At 56.0% G+C, this 25,125-nt stretch overlaps 1 protein-coding gene across 3 annotated transcripts in view; it reads right to left on the reverse strand.

Moving 5' to 3' along the window:
* TNRC18 (trinucleotide repeat containing 18) overlaps window positions 1–22,949 on the reverse strand; it is an 82,281-nt gene extending 59,332 nt beyond the window's left edge. For all 3 annotated transcript variants that reach the window (XM_082857359.1, XM_082857358.1, XM_082857357.1), the window contains exons 1-3: window positions 22,209–22,949; window positions 19,868–20,300; window positions 618–773 (exon numbers count right to left, since the gene is read on the reverse strand). In XM_082857359.1, the coding sequence (XP_082713485.1) occupies window positions 618–773; window positions 19,868–20,054 (343 nt within the window). In that variant the 5' untranslated portion in view covers window positions 20,055–20,300; window positions 22,209–22,949. The remainder of the gene's footprint in view (window positions 1–617; window positions 774–19,867; window positions 20,301–22,208) is intronic.
* Window positions 22,950–25,125: the final 2,176 nt, after the last annotated feature.

Consider the following 25,125-nt stretch of genomic DNA (forward strand, 5'->3'; position numbering starts at 1 on the left):
TCCCCCAGGCCCATTCCTTCACTGACAGAGGGGAAACTGAGGCTCCACGGAGGCCCAGGATTTGCTCTGGGCTGGCAGGAAGCCAAGCCGGCAGACCTCCCCACGTTTAGGGGCGTCACCGCAGAACAGCAACAAGAGAGCCCAATGGCACCTGGTCCCACTGCTCCCACAATGACAATCACTGACGAGCTGACTGCATTGAGGAGACAGCGGGCAGCAGAACAAACCAGACCCTGCCCTCAGAGCTCACTGGTGGGGAAACAGGTATCTCATGAAAAAGCACACAGAAGAATGTGTCATCACAAGTGGGAGGTGGAACCGGGGTGGGGTGGGGGGCGTGTTTGAGCCAAGCCCTGGAGGAGGAACAGGAGATAGCCAGTGAGCTGCGGTGCGGGGCTGCAAGTGGAGGGAACAGCACGTGTAAAGGCCCTGGGACAGCGCCAAGAGGGAGCGCTGAGCATCTGAAGAACAGCAGGGAGGCTGGATGACCAGAGCTGGGCCCCGCAGGCCACCGCATGGAGGAGTGACCGTGGAGACAGAGGGGAGGCGGCAGACTTGAGAAGTGCTGGGGACAGTGGCCCAGCGCCCTCGGCCCGCCCGCCTGGCTCGCTCCTTACCTTCGTGGGCATGGGCGGCCCACAGCTGCACCATGGGCAGGTTGCTGGGGGTGGGGGAGCGGAAGGAGAGGTCAGAGGGCAGGGGCACCGGGCTCCCATGGGATGAGGCCGAGGGCCCCATCCCGCTGGCCACAAAGCTGCCCAAGAAGGCCTCGCCTGCAGAAAGAAGGGGGGCTGTCAGGCAGCCACCAGGCCACCGCCGCCCAGCCCGCCGCCCAGAGATCCCCGCCTCTCCCTGCTTCTCGAGGCTGACACTGGCAGGGAGACCAATCAAACCTCCTCCGCCCAGCCCCACCCCAGCCCCTTGGACTCAGGACCACCCTGGGTCAACTCAGCCAGACTCAGGGCTTGAGAAAACCGCCCAGTAAGAGCCCAGATGCCTCCAGGGCACCCGACACTGGCAGAAGGGCGTTACCATCCCCAGACCAGAGGGGGTATGGTTCTCCCCACCTGCACCCGAAAGCTGAGGCTCGGTGCAGGGCAGGGGCCTCCGGAGGCCACAGAGTGACGAGGTGGAAGGGGGCTCAGGTTCTGAGAGCTGGAGAATGGCCTCCAAGGACCCCAAGGCAGCCCTGGACAGGCCCGGACCAACCCCTCAGCCAACCCTGTGCGGGAGGAACCATGTGCCCATTTAACGGATGAGGAAGCTGAGGCTCAGAGACGGGAAGTGCCTGATCCCACAGCCGGTGACCAGGGGCTCTGGATGCAGCCCAGCAGCCTGTCCCAGAACTCCAGGGAATTAGCAAGTGAACCAGGGAATGAATGAGAGCAGTGGACAAGGGAGGCCTGTCCCTTCAGAGAGCAGAGCTCCTCCTACTGGGGTCCCTCACATGGGGGCGTGGGGGCCTACTGATGCCAGGAAGGACAAGCGGCTAAGGCCTAGGTTGAAGCCGCACCCACCCCTGCCACGCCCCATGTGGCCAGGCCCCCACCGCAGGGGTGTGTCCTCCCTCCTGCCATCCAGGGGTGCTGCCCCTAAGCTCCACGTGCCCGTCCTTCAGGGCAAGACGCTGGCAGGCCCCCAGCTCACAGGCCGGGGGAGGCCTACGAGACCTGGGCGGGGTGGGGGGCTCCCCTTCCCTGGCCTCTAGTTTGCTTGTCAGCAAAATGGGGATAATAATAATGCCTCCCTTGAGAACTGCAGTGAAGGAAGAAGCTCGCATTTAACAATAATAATCACAATAAACAGCAGCAGCGCCCGTTCACTGGAAGGCACCAGCTCGGGCCACCGAGGTAAGAGCTCCCCGGGTGCCCCTCAGGTAACCTCTCTAAGCCCCTGTGACGCAGGTGCCGTTTCCAGCGGCCCAGAGTGACAGGCTGCAGGGGGTCACAGACAACGTGTGACTCGGGTGCCCAGAGGGCCCCAGCCCAGCCCTCAGGGGACTCGCAGACGCCCACCCACACCCTCTGAGTCCCCCCTCCACGCAGGGCCTACAGACCCGCCCTCACCACCTCCCCGAGGGCACAGGAGGCCCAAACGTCCCCCCAGGCCCTTCAGGGCGCACACAAGGGCAGGGCCTCCTCCCTGTCGCTCAGAATGGGGCCGGCATCAGGCGGAGCGATGGGAGGACACCTGGCACCACGTGGCATCACCACCACCCCACGTCCGGGCCCCCCATCCCATCCCCACCAGCCCCCTCACCGGACTCCAGCGCCAAGCCCTCGGGACCCAGGGCCATGGTGGCCGGTCAGTCGGCCCATGCAGCCCCAGCCCGGGCAGCGGGGCCTCCGGGCCGCCAGGCCCCAGGCTTCCTCCTCTGCGGGCGGCGGGTGGCCGGCTCCGGAAGCGGCAGCCAGGGGTTTGCGCAAGGGCTTACATCAGCCGCGGGCTCTTCCTGCCCTGGGCCTGCCCCTGCCCGGGCTTGTGAAACCCGCCCAGCGGCACCCCAGGTCCGGATGCTGCCAACAGCTCCCGCCTGCCACGGGGCTCAACGGTGCCCTAACTCCCTCCCCTGGGCCCGGCGGGCAGGCCTGGGCCCTCCGAGAGCAGCGGTGTGCAGCTCCGTTAAACGGGCGTGCCAGCCCCCTCACCGCCAGGCCCAGGACAGTGGCGTTTATTTGCACAACTTCACTGTCCCCACCCGCTGCTCCTGAGGCAGTGGAGGGGCAGGGCTCGGACACATGAGATAAACCCCCGGTTGCTGGGACTCCCTTCCCCCGGCCCCTCCGCTCATTCCCACCTCGGGGCCTTCCCTGGGCCTCAGAGAATCCCTCCACCCAGGACGACGTGGAAATGTAGACCTGTGTCCCCCAGGAGCGGAGTCGGCCTCCCCCGACGTGCCCAGGGCCTGGAACACAGCAGGCATCAGCTCTTGGCCTAAGTGACTGCACTGTGTCTGATCCGCTCAGGGCAAAAGCAGATGGACACGTTAGGATGAGGAGAGAAGGCAAGCACAGCTCCTGACACCTGAGGACGCATGTGCCACTCCCGCTGTCCTGCCTGGTCCCCCTCGGGTGGAAGACAAGCAGCTGCCCCCCCGACCCCGCCCCACCGGCATCTCCGACTGCTTCTGAGCTCCACACCCCCGCATCCCCCCCGCTCCCGCCCCTGGAGTACCTGGAGCTCTCCTCAGGGTCTAGGGACACATCCTCCACTCACACCCACCCCTGGGGACACAGCGGTGGCCTCCTGGGTTCACAGAGAAGGGTGGAGGCCTCCGGGCTCTGGGGGGCAATGACAGTCCAGCCAGAGCCCACCGCCTTTCCCTAGACTTGGCTGGAAGTCCTCCAGCACAGCCTGGGGTGGGAGAGGTCTCCATCCCTCTCATCACAGACTGAGGTCAAGGCCTGGCCCTCCTTCCCTGGTCCCAGGCCGCCCCCTGGTGACCAGAGGCCTCCATGCCACCTGCCCACCCACGCGAGTATCTCACTCCACGACTGTCCAAGCCTAGAGCACACAGTGAACCCGTAATAAAGTACCACTGTTCATAATTAGAAAGGGGGACCTAACCCAACTTCAACAGACACCGGGCTTCACACGGAGACGCTCATGGAATCTTCCCACAGGCCTTTCATGGGGCACAGAGGACAATCCCAAAGCCACACAGCCCTGGCCCAGGGGCAGAGCCAGGGCTGACCCGGAGCCCAGCCGTGCAGCCCACACCCCTCCTACAGGGTAGCCACTCGAGGGCCACCAGGATCCCCCGTGGGAAAACGTTCCCACCGGCCTGCCCGCCATCCTGGACAGACCAAAACCTGGTGAATCAAAGACACCTGTTCTAGATATTCGCTGGACACTCCAGGAGCCACTGGGCACTTGAAACGTGTGGCTGGTGAGACTGAGGAGCCGCATCTTCAATCTTATTAAATTTTAATTAATTTAGACTTAATTTAGCCACAGTCTGGATGGAAGGCTCCTCCCTGCTGGAAACCGGAGCAGGGCAGGGACGGGACCTCTGACAGGCCAGGCCCCCACCATGGACAGAGGTGCGACAGAGGGGGGGGGGGGTCCCCAGGGGACAGTGGAAATCAAACCCCGGCCCCAACGCCCACGGCTCCATGAGTCTGAGTTACTGCACTGCCCCAGGCTGAAGAGTAGAACAGCAATCTCTCCCCTCCAGGTGGACACAGATTAAATGAACTCACGTCCGTGAAACGCCTTCATGAAGGGCCTCCTTCTTTATGGCTACGTGACCTGGGGGTTGAAGAAGCCCAGCAGCTGCTCCAGGTCGGGGTCCAAGTGGGACTATCACCTCTACCCAAATTCCATCTGTCCTTCCTTAAAATCAAACTTCTAATTCTGAAACTAGAGAGAGCTGGTGGTTGCCCATGATGAATGCACTAGCTACCACGGAAAGGCGTGCTTTCAGATAATTCATTGCGCGTTGTGTGAATTTCACCTCAATTTAAAAAAAAAAAAAAAACACGTAAGCTCCTCTCTCTGCCTCTGAATCCAACACTGCATCTCTCCCTGACCTCGCTGCCCAGGGCGCCCCAGGGCCCAGGTTTCCGGGCTGGCACCTTCCCGTCCTGGCTCACCCTCCCACAGCCCTGGGGGTGAAGGAATCTTGTTACCCCCATTTTACAGACTAAGAAACTGAGGCTCAGAGAGACTGTCTGGCATCACTGGGCCGGGGCAACCAAGTCGCTCAGCTGGTGCTACAAGCACACTGCACACAGCAAGGCCTCAGCTCAGGAATCCCAGCACGCCAGGCCCTTGGCTCCAGACCGGCCGCTGTCCCTCGGACCCTGAGTGAGGGAACCCCCTCACACAGGGCCTGGCCCTCGAAGGCGCTTGGAAAATGGTTTTCCCCTTCTCCAGTCCCAGTGAGAGAGGAAGGATGCCCCCGGGGCAAGAAAGGAGGTCCCGAGGCCTGGCTATGGGGCAACGTGCCCGTGCCCCTGCCACTGCCCGGGGGAGAGGTCCAGGTCCCTCTGGGAATGTAAGCAGCAGGGAGCTGGGCATGGGCCCCCCACTCCACCCAGCCTTGGCACCCCCCCACCCCGCCTGTGCCCCTCCAGGACTGAGCTAACAGGCCCTCCCAAGCTGGGACCCGCCAACATCCCAGGCCCTCCCACCCCATGCACTGCATCTCAGGAACACAGCAGAGAGCCATGAGTTTGGGGGTGCAGGCCAGCCTGTTCTCAGCCATCGCCACCTCCTTCATCCACACGGAGAACACAGGAAGGGCTCAGGGCTCTGCCAACTCCCAGGCTGGCCAGGTCACCAGGAGGCAGAACTCGAATCCTGAAAAGGTGTTTGCTTCCTTCCTTCCTCCCCTCGCTGCTCAGGCAGGGCTCCCAGGTGCTGGGGGCTGGGGAATGAGGCCCTTCCAATGAACCCCACAGGGGGCTGCACAACGCTCACCTGCTGGTCCCTAGAGAGGGCAACGGTGAGGCCACCTTAGCCGGTCAGAGGAACCTTGCCTCTGTAATGGATGGAGTCACTGGGCTCCTTCTAGAAACTGCCTATATAATAGATACCCGAAGTCCTCGCTGGTGGGAGAGGGGAGGGGGACTTGGATGAGATCATGGTGGGTACAAAGGTCTGGTAAACAATGAAGGACTCACAGGACTTTATCACAGGCTCCGGCGGGCGGGAATATGGGACAGCACAGCCCCACGGGCTGCACCCCAGGGCCTTTGCACCTCAGCCTGGAATCCATTCCTCCCTCCAGATACTGCAAGTTATCTGTATACTCCCGTCTGTATAGACCTCACTCCCTCCTCTTGCAGCCCAGGTGACAGGGAACGAATGTGGCCTTCCGCCACCAGGGCCCCAGAAACTGCGACCTGCCCCACCCCCACCCCCTTTCCTGACTGTTTTCCACCGTGCTTATCACCACTTATCAGACCATATACACATTAGCTCCTCCTTTATTGTAGTTCCTTGCTTATTGTCCCTCTCCACCCACTGGAACAGGAGTAGGCAGGATTCTTCTTGAAAGGGCCAGATAATAAATACTTGAGGCGTTGCAGGCCTATTCTGCCTGCCTGACAATACTTAAAACTACTGCGCTTTGTCCCAGTGAAACTTTATTTACAAAAAACAGGAGATGGGCCAGATTCGGAGGCAGTTTGCAGACCCCTGCCTTACAGTGTAGGTTTACACCATCCCCAGTGCCCCCTGTGTACCTACACTGTACACAGTAGGTGCTCGATGAATATTTATGGGTGGGAGGGATGGGCAAGGTCACGATCAGTTAGAACTGGATGAAGGACGAAGAGGAGCCTTTCCTGGGCCCTACTTCACAGCCAGCGTAGGGCTTCAAGGCTTCACTTCATGCTGTCTCTAATCCAACCACCCCATGCCACCCTCCCCACAAACTACCCACCCCCACCATCAACTCTGGGAGGGAGAGATTCTTGTCCCTTTTACAGATGAGGAAACTGAGGTTCTGACTCCAGAACTACGCTTTTCCACTCAGCCACAGCACCCGGACTCGAGACCCTGTTTTCATCTCTTCTCTCCCAAAGACCCCCTCCACAACCAAACAAGAGACAAATGTGTTTTCCCTTCCTATTTGAAAAGGTTTTGGCCTCGCAAAGGAACTGCATTCCTTAAGAAGTCACCAAAGGCTATCAGAGCATCTCATCAGCATGAGCAGATCAGGGTTATCACCCAAGAAAAGAGCCCATTCTAGCCCAGAGCACAGACATGTGACTTGGCCGTCTCTATGACAGCCGCTGCAAATAGTCCGAGGACCCTCTGGATAAAATGACCTTCAGACTCCCATTCATCCCAAGATTTCTGTAACATCTAAGCCAGAGCAGGGGTTAATGCCCTGTCTCCTAAAGAAAGGGCCTTATCGTTCAATCAGAATCCCAGGCAATTCACAAATGAAGAACAGTAAATAATGACCGAATTCAGGAAAAACTTAGTATCGCAAACAAGTACCGAGACAGGATGACGTCATTTTCATCTATCAAATCAGCATATTTTTAGTTTGATTGTGGGCGGGGGGGGGGGGGGGTGGGGGGGGGGTGGGGGGGGGTCTGTGGAGCAGCAGAGGGAGGGTGAGGACACAGGCAACCCATCCCCAGCTTTTGGAAAGCAAGTCAGCAGGCTGGCAAAGCCCAGACCCACTTCTGGGGGGTCCCCCTCAAGGAAATCACCTTTGTGGGCAAAGATGTACTTCTTAGGATGCTCGCTGCAGCCAAACTGATGGAGAGATTTAATGCGATCCCAATCCAAACCCCAGTAGGGGCAAAGGTTGGGGAGGGGGAGGGGCTGTGAAAATTGACAAACTGTCCCTAAAAGTTACATAGGAATTGAAAGTCGGGTGAAAAATAGACGAGATTTTTGCACACCCATGTTCATAGCAGCGTTATTCCCATTCACAACAGCGAAAAGATGGCAGCAACCCAAGGGTCCACTGGATAAACAAAACGTGGTCTATCTTTACGCTATGAAATATCATTCAGCCTTAAAAAGAAAGGACATTCTGACCCCTGACTCAACATGGATGAACCCTGAAGACAGGATGCTAAGCAAAGTAAGCCAGACACAGGTCACATATTGTTATGATGGTACTTCTAGGAGGTCCCTGGAGGAGCCAGAGTCATAGAGACAGGAAGTAGAGGGTGGGGGCCAGGGGCTGGGGGAGGGGGATGGAGGTTAGTGCTTCATGGGGACAGAGTTTCAGTTCGGAGGATGGAAATGTTCTGGAGATGATGGTGGTGACTGTTAATGGTGGTGACTTGACTGATAATGTGAATGTACTTTATGCCACTGAACCGTACATGTAAAAATGGTTACAGTGGCAAACTTACATGTATTGTACTAGTTAAAAGAAACAGTTATATAGAAACACAGAAAATCAAGAATAGCCAGGGCAACCTTCAAGATCAAGAATAACGTGGGAAGACTTAGGCTATCAAACACCAGTAATGCAGCTGGTGTGATATCGGCACATGGGTACACGGAAAGGCCTATGGCGACAGGACGGTTCGGAAACAGGCCCACCATTGCACAGGGCAGAAGAAGGATGGTCTTTTCAATAAACACTGCTGGTCCACTTGGACACCCATATGGGCAAAGCCATGAATCTTGACCCCCTACTTCACACCATACCTAAAAATCCCTTCCAGGCGCACTGCCGAAAGGCAAAAGGCAAAAGATTCTAGAAGAAAACACTGGAAAATTCCTTCGCGACCCAAGGGCAGCCAAAGCTTTCTTAAAGACCACATTAGAAAGCACTGACCATAAAAAAAAAGCACTGACCATAAAGATAAGACTGATATACTGAAGTACATGAACATTAGGAATGTCTATTCATCACATGACGCCATTAAGAGAATGGAAATGTGAGCCACCTCATGGAGAAAGATCTGTGCCCCACTGAAGGGCTTGTATCCAAAATATATAAAGAACGCCTGAGAATCAACAAGCAAAAGGCAGACACCACGATGTAAAAACAGGCAAGATGCAACAGGAGAGTGGCAAATAAGGACGTCCAAGTGTCCAGTAAATCCATGACAAGTTACTCAGCCTCATAAACCATGGAGGAAATGTGAATGAAAACTTCTGCACACCCACCAGAAGGGTTAACGTGTCAAAAAGGAAAAATGGACAATATTAATACATGGCCAGAGGGAGCATAAATTAGTACAACCATTCTCAAAGAGTTTGGCAGAATCTAGAAACCTTTCTGACCCAGCAACGTCCTCGCAGGTCTGTGTAGAAAGATCGCAAATTGGAATTCAAAGATCTTCTCACCAGTAATCACCAAAACTGGAAAATAACCCAAATGTCCAACAAGAGCTGGATAAACAAATTGTTACATTCTCACAGGAGGCAACCCCTTCAGCAAGAAGGCACTACAGCGACCAGGGCAGGATAAATCTCACCACCTCACACCCAAGAGAACGCACTATATGCTTCCACAAACGTGAAGGGCACCAACAGACAATTCAAAGCCGGTGGTTTAAACCAGGTTGGGGTCACCTTGGGACAGGGTGACAGAACAGGGCACCTGGGTTTCCTTCTTAACCTGGTTGATTCCGTTTGTGAAAAAAATAACCAAACTGTACGTTTATGATCTCTGCTTATTTCTGTGTGTCCTTTAAGCCCCAATAAAAAAATATCCTTTAAAAAACTGAGCGCAGAGGGAGGCCAATCTGAACACAAGCATGAGTAATTTTCATGGAACTCTCACACTGACAAAATTTGCAAAAACAAAAACAAGTAAATAAATAAAAATGAGCTCAGAAAGGAAAAGAGAAAGAAAAATTCTCATTCATACCCCATCTCTCCCCAGCCCCTGGCTTTCTCGCCAGAGAGCTCAGGTCTGGCCCCTAGATCCCACACTTCCTGGCTGTGTGACCTTGGGGAGGTGACACAACCTCTCTGAGCCTTACTTTCCTCTCAAGTAAAATCGGGAGTTCGCTGGTGGTCTAGTGGTTAGGATTCCGGGCTTTCGCTGCCGTGACCCAGGTTCAGTCCCTGGTGGGGGAACTGAGATCCCGCAAGCTGCAAGGTGTGGCCAACAAAAATAATAATAATAAAATAAAGCTCTCACCTTTAAAAATAAAGTAAAATGAAGGGCAGACAAGAAAGGAAAGAAACTGTGCCTGGGGCCGTGCCTGTGTCCTCCGCTTCATGGCACTCCCCTCTCCCCGAGGAAGGTGACACAAGAAGACAGACCAGCAAGGCTGAGGGACAGAGCTAGAGGGTGGGGGGCTTACTTTGCACATTCTTGGTGCTGTGACTGGGCCACAGGACCTGTGGCCACTGCCAACGTCCCCAAGCTCCCATCCGTGCGGTACACGTGGCTGAGAATCTTGAGCTGCAGAGGTTCTTCCTCTGAGCTAAGCAGAGGCTCAGAAGCCACCAGGCCAGGTTGACCTGCCCCGCCCACCTACCAGGGGAGGGGTCCAGCTGGGCCCGAGGGCTGGCCCGAGGGGCTTTATTCCTCCAGCTCCCTCATCCAGGCTAAGTGTTACCTCCAGCCTCCCTCCCCTCCCGCTGGAGCCAGCCCTCACCCCGAGACGGCTGGATCCCAGCAGGCACCTTTTAGCCGCCCAGACCTCCCAGCTCCTCCCCAGCAGAGGTCACAGCAAGAGAAGGGCGATCTGGGTTTAACTCCAGCCCCTCCCCCAGCCCAGAATCTGGGCCCCCTGTAGGCTAGGACTTTGCCTTGCTCCCACCAGACACCCAGACCACAAAGTAGGTGCTCAAATCTAAATAAAGGGGATCCCAAGGCAGCCCAGAGCGGTCAAGGCCTCAGCCTTGCCAATGATATGCAAATGCATCCACCCCGGCCTCGCCCCAGGGCTCCAGACTTTCTCAATTCTAAAGCAATTACAGAGGATTTCCCCATTGATTTCTCTTCCCCCTAAAGGAGGTCCTGGCCTAGAGGAAGTAGAGATAGGGATGGAGGGAGGGCCTTCTAGGAACTAGGGGCCAAAAACAGGGCAGTGTCCTAGTGGGAAGGCGGAGACAGAGAGGAACCAGGTCTCTCCGGCACAGGGCCAGGGGAGGAGAGGCAGCCGGATCCCAGGGCACTGAGATCTAGTATGACAAATCCTTTCCCAGAGGACTTCCCTGGCGGTCCAGTGGTTTAGACTCCACGCATCCACTGCAGGGAGCACCGGTTCGATCCCTGGTTGGGGAAATAAGATCCCGCATGCCAAAAAAGGAAAGAAAAGAAAAAAATCCTTCCCCAGGTACCAGAACACTCACAAAAATGGCAGTAACACGGTTTTAAAAGGAAACATTTCTGCGCATGAATGGAACCCTTGAGGGTCTTAGGCTGGATTCTCAGGGCTGGTGTGGGGACCAAAGTGAAAATGGGATCTGAGTACAAATCCTCATCCTTAAAAGGTACACTCAGCTCTTGGAAGAGGGGCGGCCAAGTTTAAACTCCCTGGAGGCTGTTAACAGGACTCCAGCCTGGGAGACTGAGGAAGACAGAAAGGAAGACCTACAGACACTGTCAGAAACTTCCACAATGGTCACCAAGTCCCCCCCTTGGATCCCAGTCTCATCAGCTTGTTAGCGCCTCTTTCTTAAATATGAAGGGACAGCAGAGAACCAGCCGGACACCTGCAGAGTCTCCAACGTGAAAGACAAATGAACAAAAAAGACCCAGAGGAACAGAGACCATGCCTGAGAGAAGAAAACTCCCGAAAAAAATATAATTAATATCCTGCAAGTGATGAGAACTAATGTATCCATGAAACAAGAACAGGGTGCGATTGAAAAAATAAAAGGACTTGCCTAGTGGCACAGTGGTTAATAATCCGCCTGCCAATGCAGGGAACACGGGTTCAATCCCTGGTCCTCGTCCGGGAAGATCCCACATGCCACGGTGCAACAAAGCCCGTGCGCCACAACTACTGAAGCCTGCGCACCTAGAGCCCGTGCTCTGAAACAAGAGAAGCCGCTGCAATGAGAAGCCCGCGCACCGGAACAAAGAGTAGCCCCCGCTCGCCACAACTAGAGAAAGCCCACAAAGCCCACGGGCAGCAACAAAGACCCAACGCAGCCAAAAATAAAAATAAACGAATATTTTTAAAAAAGAGAGGAGCATCCAGATTATAAGACAGAGCTCCTAGATATTAAAAATATGACAACTTAATTAAAAAATCACACTGCACAGTTAGAAGACACAATTGAGACCATCTAGAAAGCAGAAGAAACAAAGAGATGGAAAATAGCAAAGAAAGTAGAAGAAAAGTAGGTGATCGTTCTAGGAGATCCACTATCTAATAGAGGCACTAGAAAGAATAGCAAAAATGGTGAGAAGCAAATCATAAAATACCAATAAAATTAATAGTAATTCAAAAAGTCTTCATTTAAAATGTAAAAGGTAAGCACTATTACTCATTTTACAAAAGAAAAAAACTGAAGCTTACAGAGTTAGGTAACATGTCCAAGGCCATGCGGCAAGTGGAAGAGCATGTGTAAGAATTTCAGAGCCAATGCTCTATAACTATTCCGTGGTTCTAGAAGATTTTAGGCGTTTGTAAAAGCGAAGACAAAAAGTTCACGTACAAAGATCAAGAATCAAGATAACATCACACCCTCAGAAGCTGCACTGGAATTTGGAAGGTGATGTTGCAGTTCCTCAAATGATTTCCAAGGTGCCCGTCAAGCCTGAAGGTAAAATAAAGGCATCTTCAGGTATACTAGGCCTCAAAAAAAATTGCCTTCTGTGTATCCTTTCTCAGAATGCTACTGCAAGATATGCTCCACCAAAACAAGGAAAGCAGGAAAGAGGAAGGAATGAGAATCAGGAAACAGGAGATGCAACACAGCACAGAGGGACAGTGAGTCTGAACAGGCCCAGCCGCCAGGCAAACCAGACTAGAGAAGGAAGAAGAAAAACTGCAGGAAGGAAATCTCCAAGAAGAGAAAGACGCAGCTCATCCAACAGATCTAACCAAATGAGAACTATACCAAGAGATGAGAGGACAGAGATTCTAAGAAATCCCTGCAAATTGGGGGGGAGGGGAAAGAGGCAATTAATAACTCAAGGAAATAAAGAAATGAATTTTATTGTATCACTTGGCTCAAATACAAACATTTACAAATCCAAAGCCATAATAATAAAACTGATCTCAACAAAATTGTATTTCGGGAATTCCCTGGCGGTCCAGTGGCTGGGACTCTGTGCTTTCACTGCCGAGGGTCCAGGAGGGCCCAGGTTCAATCCCTGGTGGGGGAACTAGGATCCCACAGGCTGCGTGGCACGGCCAAAACAAAAAACAAAACAAAACTGTATTTCACAAATATTGGGAGGAGAGAGGAAGGAGGAATGGGGGTGGGGGATGGCGTGAGGCAACAACGACAAGCAACATTTACTAAGTGCTTCTTATTTTCTAGATACTGTTCTAAATGCTTTACATGTATTAATGATTTAATCCTCATAACAATCTCATGAAATAGATACTATTGTTATCCCCATTTTACAGATGAGAAAATCAAGGTAGGAGAGGTAAAGAAACTTGCTTACGGTCTCACACTAATAAATGGGAGAGTCAGGATAGAGACTTGGACGGTCTATGCAAAATCCACATCTTCTATAGAAGTCAATAAAGAATCTAAAAATCTAAAAAATAACTAGCAGTAGAAGCAGGGGATTCCAGAAAAATAGGGATGAAAAGGCCAAAAAAGAAAAACGCCAAGAGAATTTAAAGGGGGCCTCAGGAATGGGGAGACAGGAGGCAAGGGATTGCTGGTTCTCTTTATAATCCTGCTAACACCATCTGACTTTTTAAACGACACCTAACTTTAAAGTTTATACTCTGCATAAAACAGAAGTGTATACTTTCACTAGGTGAATTTTACAGGATGCAAAGTATTCCTCAATAAAGCTTAAAGAAATGAGGGAAAAAAAGTGCTTAAGATGCAGGCACAGGGACTTCCCTGGCAGTCCAGTGGTTAAGAATCTGAGCTTCCAGTGCAGGGGGCACGGGTTCAATCCCTGGTTGGGGAACTAAGATGCAGAGCGGGTGGGGGTGGAGGGGACGCACGCTCAATTAGGTACTACTACTTACTCACCAGAATGAATAGAATTTAAAGCAACTGACAACATCACGTGCTGGGAAGACAGGGAACGGATTGCACAATGGTGCGACCACTGGAAAGCTCACAGCTACATAAGCTGAACCTACACATACTCTGTGACCCGCCAATTGCAGTCCTAGATACTATCTACACGGCCAAAGAAACGTGTACCTATGTGCACCAAAAGGGCACGATCATACCAGCACTATTCATAGCAAACACTGGAAACAACCTAAATGTCCATCAACAGACAAGAGTGATGTGAACTGCGCCGTATTCACGAGGTGGAATACTATACAGCAACCAGAAATCAGTTACTGCTTCACACCTCAGATACGGATGAATCTTACACGCTGGTGTGAGTGAAGACAGCTAAAAATCAAAAAGGACAGGCTGCATGACTCCATTCACAGAAAGTTCAAATACAGGAAAAACTAATCTAAGGTAACAGAAATAAGAATGAAGTTGGGTGTGGGGTGGATGGTGACCAGGAGAGAGCAGAGGGAACCTTCTGGATGCGGGAAACGTCCTGATCTTGAGCTGGCTGGTGGTGACATCAGTGTGTTCATTTTGTAAAACTGCAAGTACTGACCACTCAGGATTGAAGCATTTCAGAGAGTATCCATTCCACCAAAAAAGGAGAATAATAAAAATAATGGGTTCCAGTTGGCACCCTGGAGTCTAAGGAGCCCGTGGACCATACAAAGGGGCTACGTACACAATTTCAGAGGCCCTCAGAGAGGACCAGACTAGAGCCAGGGATTCGTGAGTCACTGGTTAAGGACAATTTTAATTACAGCCATCACTTTTACTGTAACTTTTGCACAGGGCTATTCGTACGCTAGGCACTTCAGTACCATTAATGGACCCATTTCACAGATAAGAAAATCTAGGCTTAGAGTCATCACCCAGTAAGTGGAAGAGCAAAATCCGACCTCAGCCCCCCGAGGCCCTCCTGCCCCCGGCAGTTATCTGGAGATTGCAAGATGAACCTAAGCTGGTGCATAAGGCCCAGAACATGCAAAATTATTACTGAGAGTGTGTGAAGCAGGTTTTTTATTCTGGGCTGAGGGTCCATCACTTTCATTAGCTCATAAAAGAACCTGGGATGCAGATGGTGAATGCCTTCACGGCATGCAAAGATGGTTTGTTTTCGTGATTCCGATCAAATGGCCTTGATTTCCTCCAAAGTCAGATGCCAGGCCTCTACGGGCAGCTGGCGTGGCAAGGACCCTAGCCCTGAGGGCCAAGACTGGCCACTGGCCAGGGGTCCCCACTGCCCCTGGGGAGGCCCAAGACCTGTCCTGAGCAGCAGCTCCCACAGGGGCCCTCAAAAGCTGGGCTGGGAAGTAAAGGACAGGTGAGGTTCATGATGGGGGTAGATTCTGGGTGAAAAACAGGACCCCACGTGACCAAAGACAGGGCTCTAAGGGACCAGGTGGCAGTTACGTGAGATCAGACTGCAGACTGGTCCACGCCAGGAGCCAAGATCACCCCGACCTGGCCACATCCAGATCAAGAACGCTCTATCACCAGCTTCTCCTCAAACCTGTTCCTCCCCATTCCTCCAGAAGTAGCACTGACCAAAAATCCATTTGCTGTCCTCCTCATCTGCCCCTCCACATCGATCTCGGCAGCCCCACCTCCACAAGACACGAAACCCTGGCCACCTCCAGCCTCCCTCCCTGGTCACTATCACCTCCCCGACAACCTCCTCACCACGGACAAGTTCCCTCTTCCCTCCCGTCTACCGATCTCCAGCAATCCAGATTAATTTTGTTAAATGCCCATTTGGAAATCATTTCAAACTCAAAGTCTGAAACAGTCCAACTAGCAAATAGTCCAACTGCCATATGACCTTCCCCAGGTTCGGCAGTTGTGAACTGCTTTCTTACCCTACGTGTGACAGGGTGAGAAGCCGATTTATTGGAAATCAGTTGATTTATCGTTGTCTCCCACGTCTAAAAATTTTAGATATTGTTTTTTTCTTTTCCTGAGCCATTCCTGAGAGTACTTGCATTCATCAAGTCCCCTGCCCCTAAACGTTTCAGTATTCTTACTTCGCACGAGCAAGGACGTTCTCTTACATAATCACATTACAGTGATCAACTCCGTGAAACCTGATATTCACTTGATGCTATCGGCGAACCTACAGTCCATATTCCAATTCTGTCAATTGCCCCAGTGATGTTCTTTAGAGCAATTTCTCCCCTGATCCGAGATCCAATCGAGGGCTATATATGGCCTTTCTGCTGTCAGTTTTTTCATCTCCTTCAACCAGGAACAGTTCTCAGCCTTCGTCTTGCATGCCACTGACATTTTTTAAGAGTCCAGACTAGTTCTGTAAAATGTCCCTCAATTTGAGTCACTCCCTCCATTTAAAACCCTGCCTTCTCATTCCTCAGAGTTTGAAATTCCAAGACCTCATTACTGGCCTTCAGGGACTTACAGGGTCCCACACTCCCCCCCCTCCCCCCCATCCCCCTCCCCCCAGCTCTGGCCATTCTCAGGGCTCACAGCCCCTCACCACTCCGGCCAAAAAAGTCCCTCGGTATTTTCTTTCCTTCACAGCCTATCTCTCTCTTTAAAATGACTTCCTTCGCTGACTTATGTTTACTGCCTGGCCCCCACACACTAAGATGGGAGCTCCAATGACGGCAAAGATTTTTCTGTGTTTGGTCGCCGCCGATTCCCAGGGCCAGAGCAGTGCCTGGCCCACAGGAAGCACTTGGAAATCCTTTGCTGAGTAAATGAACAAGTGAGGGAAGAAGACAGTGCTGAGGCTGAGAGCTAAAGAACCAGGAGGCTCAGACAGCCAGGGGGCTGTGGAGGCCCTTCCAGATTCTAGAACGTTCCCCAGGCCTCCCCTATGCCTCTGCCCAGACAAGGATGCACCCAGCAAATCTCCCTTATCTTGAGGATCACATCCCTCCACCAGCCAGTCCCACTGATTAATCTTCTTAAATCAATCTCAGGAGGCTGACTGGATTCCAGAGATAGAGCTGATCAGACCCTGGCGAAGGCCCACGGCCCGCTATTGTCCACTGGCCGGTCCAAAGTGCAGGGCCTCCCCATTCTGACCCTGGGTTCCCACCCCCCATTCACATATCCTCCAGGGGCCGGCCCAGGGTGTGGGGTCAGGGAGAATAAACATGCAAGCACAAAATCCTGCTAATAGCTCTTTAATTGCAATGGTGAGGGCAACTGAGTCCAGGCCTCCCAACCCCAGAGCAGAGGAGCAGGTCGACCAGGCGTTTGTCACTTACTTGCCCATTTCACCGACTGCTGTGAATATTTTAGGGCTCACGCACCTATCAATACTCAAGATTACTGGAAAGGTAACCGGGACCCTCTATCCCAAACCCCATTTATTCCTGATTTCACCTCCTCTTCTGCAGAGGAAGGAACCATCCCTCTGCACCCGGATCCACGATGCAGAAAGCTGTCTCCCAACCCCCCTGTCAATACCTGCTTGAATAGGGTCCCAGCCACCCCCCCACAGCCAGGGTCCCTTCCAGCTGTGAGCCCTCCTGGGGGCAGCTCCCTCTGCCTCGGAAAGCTGGATTCACCCGGAGTTCCCGCCCACGCTGGAGTCCAGAGGTAACTCGGCCTCTCCAGCTGTGTGACCTGAGGCAAATAGCTCAGCTTCTCCAGGCTTCCCAGTACAAGCATAAACAAAGATGCGGCTGATAACGTTGGCGTGACTTAGGGAGCTGACAGCCAAGAAGGTGATGCGCCTTGGAAGCGGAAAATTTAGCACCTGCACCCCGCAAGAAAGGCGGGGACGGGTGCTGGGTTGAGAAATTTGTAAGCCTGCCCCGCCCCAAGCAGTGAACGGGGAGCAGTTCCCCACCGCCTGGCTAATGGAATGAGCACCAGGCTTGGTCTGGGCGTTGGCCCAGGGTCTGGGGGTCCCTAGGTCTCAGTGCGGCCACTCGACCGGCGGGGAGCAAGAGGCAGCGTCAACCCCCCACCCTTCCCTGCTCGGTGAGCGAGCACCGGCCTGAGTGGCGGCGCTTCCCGCGCCCGGCTGCTCTTTCCTCCATGACCTCAGCCGCCAAGCACGCAGAACTCAGGCAGGTCCTAACTCACAAAGTGCAGGCACAGGCCTCTGCGGCCACCTCCCGCTGCTTCCTCGTCCTGCCTGCCCCTCCCCCGAGTCCCTTCCCCCCGTGCCTCAGCCTCCCCATCCACCTAATGGGCATTAGGGGGCCTGGCTGCTGCGCTTGGTCTCGGCGCGGCCCTGGCCCCCTTCAGCGGTGGCTGTTTCCCCGGCTGCTTCTCATTAGAACGCTTGGCCGCCGCCAGGCCCCAGCCAGATTGGACACCGGGAGTCCGCGGCGCCCTCTCCCAGACTCTCGGAAGGCGAGTGAAGGCCCTGCCAGCCAGAGTGACTGGGGTCTCGCTTCTAGGCCACAGAACCCTGCCACCTCTCCGGGCCGGGCCAAGCGACCTTAAGGGCGCAAACACAAAAATGACCGCGGCCTCTGGGCGCGCGCAAAAGGGAACAGCCCGACCGGCCCTTTGTACACCAGGGCCGCCCCCCAGCCCTTCCTCTAAGGTCTCCGGCACCCCTCCCTCACCGGAAGCACACCACTTGGGAGAAAAACCTAGCCCTCAGCGTGGCCGGCCGGGCAGAGCTCCCGGGGGGACACGCGCACCCCAAGGCCACGACCCGGTCCTCGCCCCCCCCCCCGGGCAGGCGGGGATCTTCGCGCTCCCGGCCCCCCCCGACCCCGTGCGTGCCCCTCCCCCGCCTGGCGCCTCACAAAGGCCCTTTGTCCCGCCGAGCCCTGGGACTCTGGTTCCTGAAAAGTTCCAAGAGAAAAATCAAAGAGAGGGGCAAAAACAGCGAGTGCTGCCGAGCGGGCTGGGTCGGTGCGGCAGGGCCAAGGCGGCTGCTGCGGCCCAGAGCTGTCCCCTCCAAGACCCCAAGGCCAAGGGAGCGTCGGGAGCTCCCCGAGAAATCACAGGAATCCTAGACTACGCTTTGTTGTGGGAGAGGTGGATTTTTTTTTTTTTTTTTTTGCGGTACGCGGGCCTCTCACTGTTGTGGCCTCTCCCGTTGCGGAGCACAGGCTCCGGACGCGCAGGTTCAGCGGCCATGGCTCACGGGCCCAGCCTCTCCGCGGCATGTGGGATCTTCCCGGACCGGGGCACGAACCCGTGTCCCCTGCATCGGCAGGCGGACTCCCAACCACTGCGCCACCAGGCAAGCCCGAGGTGGATTTTTTTTAAAGTTGAAGCGTGGAACGCCAGGCACAAAGCTGGAGGCAGCCGGGGGAGGAGGAACCGGGTTTTCTGCGGCGGCCGAAGGCAAGTCTGGAGGTCCCCGCGTCTCCCTTCCCACCCCGCCGGACTGGAGCGGCCGAGGCCCGCGTGGGGCAATCTTCTCCCTCTCCACTGTGGCCCCCACCGAGCCTGGGCAGCCCCTCTCGGGAAACGGCAGAAGCCGCCGGGCCTTCTCGGACACCTCCTCCCGCGCTTCCATGTCAGACCCATGGTGTTCCCTCCGCCGATCGTGCCCCGCGGATCCGCTCCTGCGCCACTTCCTTCCCCTAGCTTCGGGATGGCGACTGCCCAGGATCTGCATCCCTGCCTTCCCGCAGGAAAACAAGGGGTCCCCGGGGCCGGGGTTGCTGCCCTCCTTCCCGGGGGTGTGGAGGGGGGGGTGGGATGAGGGGTCTCCCAAGGGCCGCCGGCCGCCCGCCCCCCGGAGGCCGCGTTCCCAGGGCTGGGGTCTTTGTCCGTCCGCACCCTCAGGCGCCGGGGCTGGCTGGAGACCCCGCACGAGAGTTAAGAAGCTAAGGAACGAACCCAGGCCCAGGGCGCCTGAAAAAACATTTGCCACAAAAACTATTCCGGCTCTGGGAGCAGATGTCTCAAAGGGTATGGAGTTGGTCTGTTCTTTTCTCGCCCAGATTTTGAAAACTCCAGCCCAGGCTCGAGTTGCAAGAGCCCGGGGTTTGGAATAGCCCCTGGTGGCTACGTTTTCGGCAGACTCGAGCGCCTTGGGAGGGCCCGAAGCGCCGGGGAAGGCAGCTGAGTTGCGCGCCCCTCTCCACCGGAGCCTCCAGACTGGCCTCTGCCCCGGGCCCAGGGGTCTCCCCGGCCCGGGAACTGAGCCTGCCGGCAACCCATGAGCACCCAGTGGACCGGCCGAGGGAGAAGGAGGGGCCGAACCCCCGTTGCGAACGCCGGGGGTGGGGGGGGGGGAACGGACCTAGCACTTTCCCCGGGCCTCCCTCCCAGGATCCCGAGGAGACTACTGGGGGCGGGCATCGCGCAAGGCACTTACCCGGGTGCGGGTGGAGGTTGAGGCCGGCCATGTACTTCCCGGGCGGCAGCGCGCCGGGCAAGCCTGAAGCGGGCAAGCGTCCGGCCGTGGCGGCGCCCACGCGGTGACTGTCCATGGCCAGGCCGGACAGCAGCGGCGGCGGGGGGCCGTGCACAGACCGCGGGGGCCCGAAGTCTCGGCCATCCATCCTCCGCGGGAGTGCCGCGGCCAGCCCCCCACCCGGCCCGCGGGCCTAGTTCAGTGGGACCTAAAAGTTCGGCCTCGACGTAGTCCCAGAGTCCTCGGGCGGCGGGGGCTCCGCGGCGTGCATGGCGGCGGCGGCCAGCGGGTCTTGCGCTCGGCGGCGGGCCTGCGGCCCGAGGCGCACAGACGGCCGGTGGTGGAGCCCCTCCGGGCGGCCAGGCGGAGCTGCGCGAGGCGGCGCACAAGGCGTCTTGGCGGGGAGAGGAGACGGGCCGCGGAAGAAACAGAAGGGGGAAAAAGAAAAAGGAGGGGAAAAAAGAAACAAGTTCAGCAAGTCGTCTATGCCGTTCGGGGTCGGGGGCTGCCGATGTGGTGGCCAGAAATGAAATCGGGAGTAGCCCCTTTTCCATAAAAAGTTAAATTCCATGCTCCTTCCTTCGGCGGCATCGGGCTCACGGGCAACGGCTCAAAAGGTGGCCGGTGGCGCGCTACGCCGCAGCCCAGACTCTGCCTCGGCAGCTCACGGGTGCTCCCGAAACTGGGGAAGGCCCCTCGGCCGCGCCCCGAGCGCGTCAATACAAACCTCCGAAGTGTGTTGGATTCCTGGGCGTCACATGCTCCGGGGTTTCTAACAGTGAAACCTTTCCACGAGCAGTTCGAAATGTCTCCCTAAACACTATGTAACTATCTTATCTGGAAAGTTTAATACTTAACCTTTGGGAGCCCTTGTCTCCCTTTTCTGAGTTTGGTTCCCCTGAGCTCGCCCCGAGCCTCGGAATTAGTAGTTTTTTCATGAAGGAGAGTGCTAAGCGGGTTTATTATTTTTAAAGAGACTCATCGCCCCCTCGTGCCACCCCCCTCGGGCCACTGTGAGTCGCAGAGCCTAAGTCCGAAGAGCCGAGACGTGGCATTCTCGCCCGAGGACTGGAAAGAATCCTTCAAAACAAGCTTTGGTTTCATTTTCCAGCGCCCTGGCCTGGGAATCCTGCGGCCCGAGGACGTGGCCTGGCGCGGGGAGTTTGGGGGGCGTCAGAGGGGAAGGGAGAGACTCAAGGGTCTCGCTCCTACCCTAGCTTGCCCCCAACCCCAAAAATAACCTACAAAGAAAGCCTTCGCGTCGCGGGCCGACCGAGGGGCGCCTCCCCCAGCGTTGGGCAAATCCCCCCGTAGTTCCAGTATAAAGCTGTTTATTTTAAAGATTTGCCGATTCCCGTGGGGGCGGGAGGCGGTCTGGGAGCCAACCCTGCCCTCGCTCTCCGTCTGCCCTCAGCAGCTCGGATTCCTGATTCCAAGAGGCCCGGGCGCTCCTAGAGCCAGCCACCGGTCAAGCCAAAGCCTCCGGCTCCCGGGTGCCCGCCCTGCTCCCCGCGACCGGCGGCCAGGCCCCGGAGCTGCAGACCCTCTCAGCCGCAACCCCCCGGCGTCCTCCAGCCTCCCTCCCCAACTTTGCTAAGGATGCTTATTTTAACCCGGTTTTGGTTACAAACACCCCCTCCCTCCCTCGCTGCCTCCCATCAGGCTCTGGTTACCAGATCCGCGTTTACTTTAGAAAAATCTAAGATCGCCACATCCGAAGATACATGTCAGGCGATGAGCTTTCCGTGATTTAAAAAAAAAAAAAATTCTTTGTGTAGCTTTCTTTTAAAAGCCAGCGCTTCGGGTCATGCCCCAGCGCCCCACTTTGGGGAAGTCGGGGTGAAGCCCCCCGGAACACCCTTGCTCTGGTAGAGAAGCTGGCTCGGTCATCTGCGGGCTCTGCTGCGTTCTCCCTACTTTTCTTCCCCTCTTAAATGCAGTTAAAATGGCTGAATTCCGGCTTTTAATTAAAAACAGCCTATAATCGAAAACGTCTAGGCGTCCCTGGCTCCCCCACCGCCTGCCGGGAACCGAGAAGGGAACCGACGCCCCTCGGCCCGGTTGGGCGGGCTAGAGCAGGGCTGGGGGCTCAGGTGGGCGCCCGGGGCGCAGGGACTTGCCCCCACCCCTCCCGGGGCACCCCACCACGCCGGCCCTGGTCCCCCGATTCTGTCCTCGGGAGCTGGAGAGCTGAGGATATCCCCGGCGCACCCCGAGGGGGGAGGCGGGGTGGGGGGCCATCTGGAGAAGTTTGGAGACCATCGCGCCCGGCCAGGGGCAGGCGGGTGGCCCAGCGGCGTACCTGGCGCGGCAGGGCTCCCGGCTCCAGGCGACGGCGACTCCGGTGGCGGCCCCGGCTCCCGGCGCGGCTAGGCGCCCGTGCTGCCCGCCATCCCGCGGCCGCTGCTCCCCTTCGCCACCCGCAGCCGCCTCACACTTTTTGCCCGCCTTTCCTTTTTTTGGTAGAAAACCGCTCCCCGGGCCGAGCGCTCGGCGCGCCAACTCCTCCGCCCTCCCGCGGCCGGGCTCCCGCAGCCCCCGGAAAAGCCAGCTTTCCTCCCGCCGAGCTCCCCGCTTTTTAATAAAATCCAGGTAGCGCCGGTTTAAAGAATCCCAAATCTCCATATACAGCCCGGGATTGGAAAAGGTACATTACACAACCCCCCTTTCAAGTTCCTCTCGCTGGATCTAAAAAAAAAAAAAAAAAAAAAAAAAAAAGCCGCGGGGGGGCGGGAAAGGGGAGGGTGGGGGAGGGGAACACTCTACGGCGAAGAAACACGCATTGTTCCCGGGTGCCCGCCTCCCCCCCAGGCCTGCCCCCGGCCGCCACCCATTGGCCGCGCGCGCCGCCAATCACGCGCATGTAAACACCTTGGCCCTCAGCCATCCCTATAAAACCAATTACGGACCTAGGGGCTCCAGCAGTTTCTAGGCTCCCCTCGGTGGGGCTGAATGATCAAAACTGGTGGTGAGAATTTTTCCGGGCCGTTTCTAGGCAGCCCTCCCCCTCCACCAGCTCGGACCCCCCCCTTCCTCCTCCTCCTTTTTCCTCCCCCCTCCCCCAGCGTCTGGGCTGAGTGATCAAAATAGAGGAAGATGGTTGTCGCCGCGATCCAGGGCTTTGCAAGGCGCAGTTTAATGGGCCGCCTGTCAGCTTCCTGCTCGCAGGAGGAGGTGACAAGCCGAGCGAGCCGGGAAGAGCCAGAGGCCCGGCGGGCTGCACCCCGGGCCCGGGCCCCCGGCTCCCCACCTCCCCTGGGGCGCGCCTTCTACAACGCGCGGTGGAGACGCCAAAACGGACAAGGGCTGCTTTTTCCCTCCTCCCCCCACCCCACTTTAAAACAAAGCAGCGATTCATTCCCTCCCCGAACTGCGCGGTTGGGTGGGATGGGCAGGCGAGAAGGCGGTTTTCCTTGCCCCGGTCTGCGGGTTCCTCCCTGAAACGCGGTGTCAGATGGTTACTGATTAATATTTTGGAGAGGCCGCGGCGGCGGGCAGCGGGTGAGTCTCTAATCTCCTAAAAGGGGTTCCTATAGAAACGCGGGCCAGGGCGCGCCCCTCGCTCGGCCCCGGCCCGGGCTGCGGCGCTTTGCACCGCGCCCCTCCCCAAAGGCTCTCTTTGCGTGGGCGCTCCCCTCCCTTTCTCCCCCCCAAAAAAAAAATCAGAGCAGAAAAAAGGATTAGATCGGCTGAGCGCGAACTGACTCCCTCTCGATTCTGACATTTCAGCCTATTAGCATTTCTCCACGGGGCCTTCTGAAACCTATTAAAGTGTAATATTAAAAACCTCTTGGCTGGGGGCCTCTCTCGCCTTCCATCCGCCGTGCCCCCTCCAGGGAGGGCGAGACCGGGGGAAAAAAAAATCTGTTGAGCTCAGAGGAAGCAGCAGCCAAGCCCAAAAAGTGCTTGGCTGGCCGCGGCAGCTGGAGGGGGAGGGGAGCCCCAATCCCCCAGACTTTGTACTTTTATTTTGCGCTTTCAGCAAAATCCTTTCTGGGTTGAGTAGCCGGGAGCTGCCCGCGGCAACCTACTTGGCTGCGGGCACGAGGAGTGCGGATGCGGTCGGAGGGGCAGCCCTAGGGGCCCGCTCCCTCCGCAGCCCCGCAGGGACCCGTGCCCGGCTAGGCATTACGTACCCTCAAAAGGAAGCTTGGAGGGGCAGAAATCCTTGGCGATCCTGCCTCAGAGAGCAACCGCGGTGATTAGATTTTAATTAAAACTAGAGAAGCCCGCTCTTTCGCCCTGCGCTGCGGACTCAGCGTTTTCGCATCGTTTATTCTTTTTTTTTTTTAATCCATTTTTAAGGCAACTTTTCTGGAGGGGGGAAAAAATGAGCTAGTTAGCGCCCATTCGTTCTATTTTCTTTTCGCCACTTTTAGAAAAAGAAGGGGGGTAGGCTTGGAGAGCGAACTGGGGGTGTCTAATTTAATTCCAGTATAAATTTGAGGAAAAAAGTTCAGCCTCTTGAGGGCAGTTTCAAGTTGCCCTTCCTGGAGCCTCCTGCGCTGGTTTCTAGGCTGCCCTCTTTTGGAAGCTGGAGCTCTGCGGGGCGGGGGTGGGGGGGAGGGAGGAGTGAGAAGGAAAGAAAGCCACGAAAATAGCCGGAGCCGAGGGGAACGAGCGGCGGAGCAGGGCACGCAGGTCTCAGTAGCGGCCGGGGCAGCGGGAGGCTCCCGTTGCAGCCCCGGGACGGCCAGAGCAAAGACGGAGAGGAGAGGGGGGTTAGAGAAAGGAGGTATTGTGTCTATGTGCCTTGGGGGAGGGGGGTGACTGCAGAAAATAAAGTAAATGCAGTTGAGCTGCACGAGGCTGCTGAAAGCCAAGACTGGGGAAGGGGCCGTGCGTGGGGTCGCACCCCGGGTGGGCGCAGAGTGTCCTCCAGTCTTATCCAGAGGCCTCTGTGGGTTCCTAGTAAACCCTCCCACTCCCGAGCCCCCATCGCTCAGTATTCAGACCCCAGACACTGAACCTCCATTCCATTATCCCCTGTCCCGGGATCTGGAATGTTTTTCTTTGTTTTAATAGAGCTCAAGAAAAAAATATGTATGTTGAGAGAGTTGGGGTGGGGAATACAAAGGACTTGCAGGGTGGAAAAAACCAAAAGCCTATTTTTATAAATGTTTAATGTTTTCACTCCTGGATGCTCAAGACGCCGTAATTTTGACGGCGGGGTATGTGTGCCATAAATCATTTAGTTGCTAATAAAAATTCTGCCTGTT

Source organism: Leucopleurus acutus (genome assembly GCF_964270905.1).
Source record: "Leucopleurus acutus genome assembly, chromosome: 16".
In the NCBI taxonomy this organism is placed as follows: domain Eukaryota; kingdom Metazoa; phylum Chordata; class Mammalia; order Artiodactyla; family Delphinidae; genus Leucopleurus; species Leucopleurus acutus.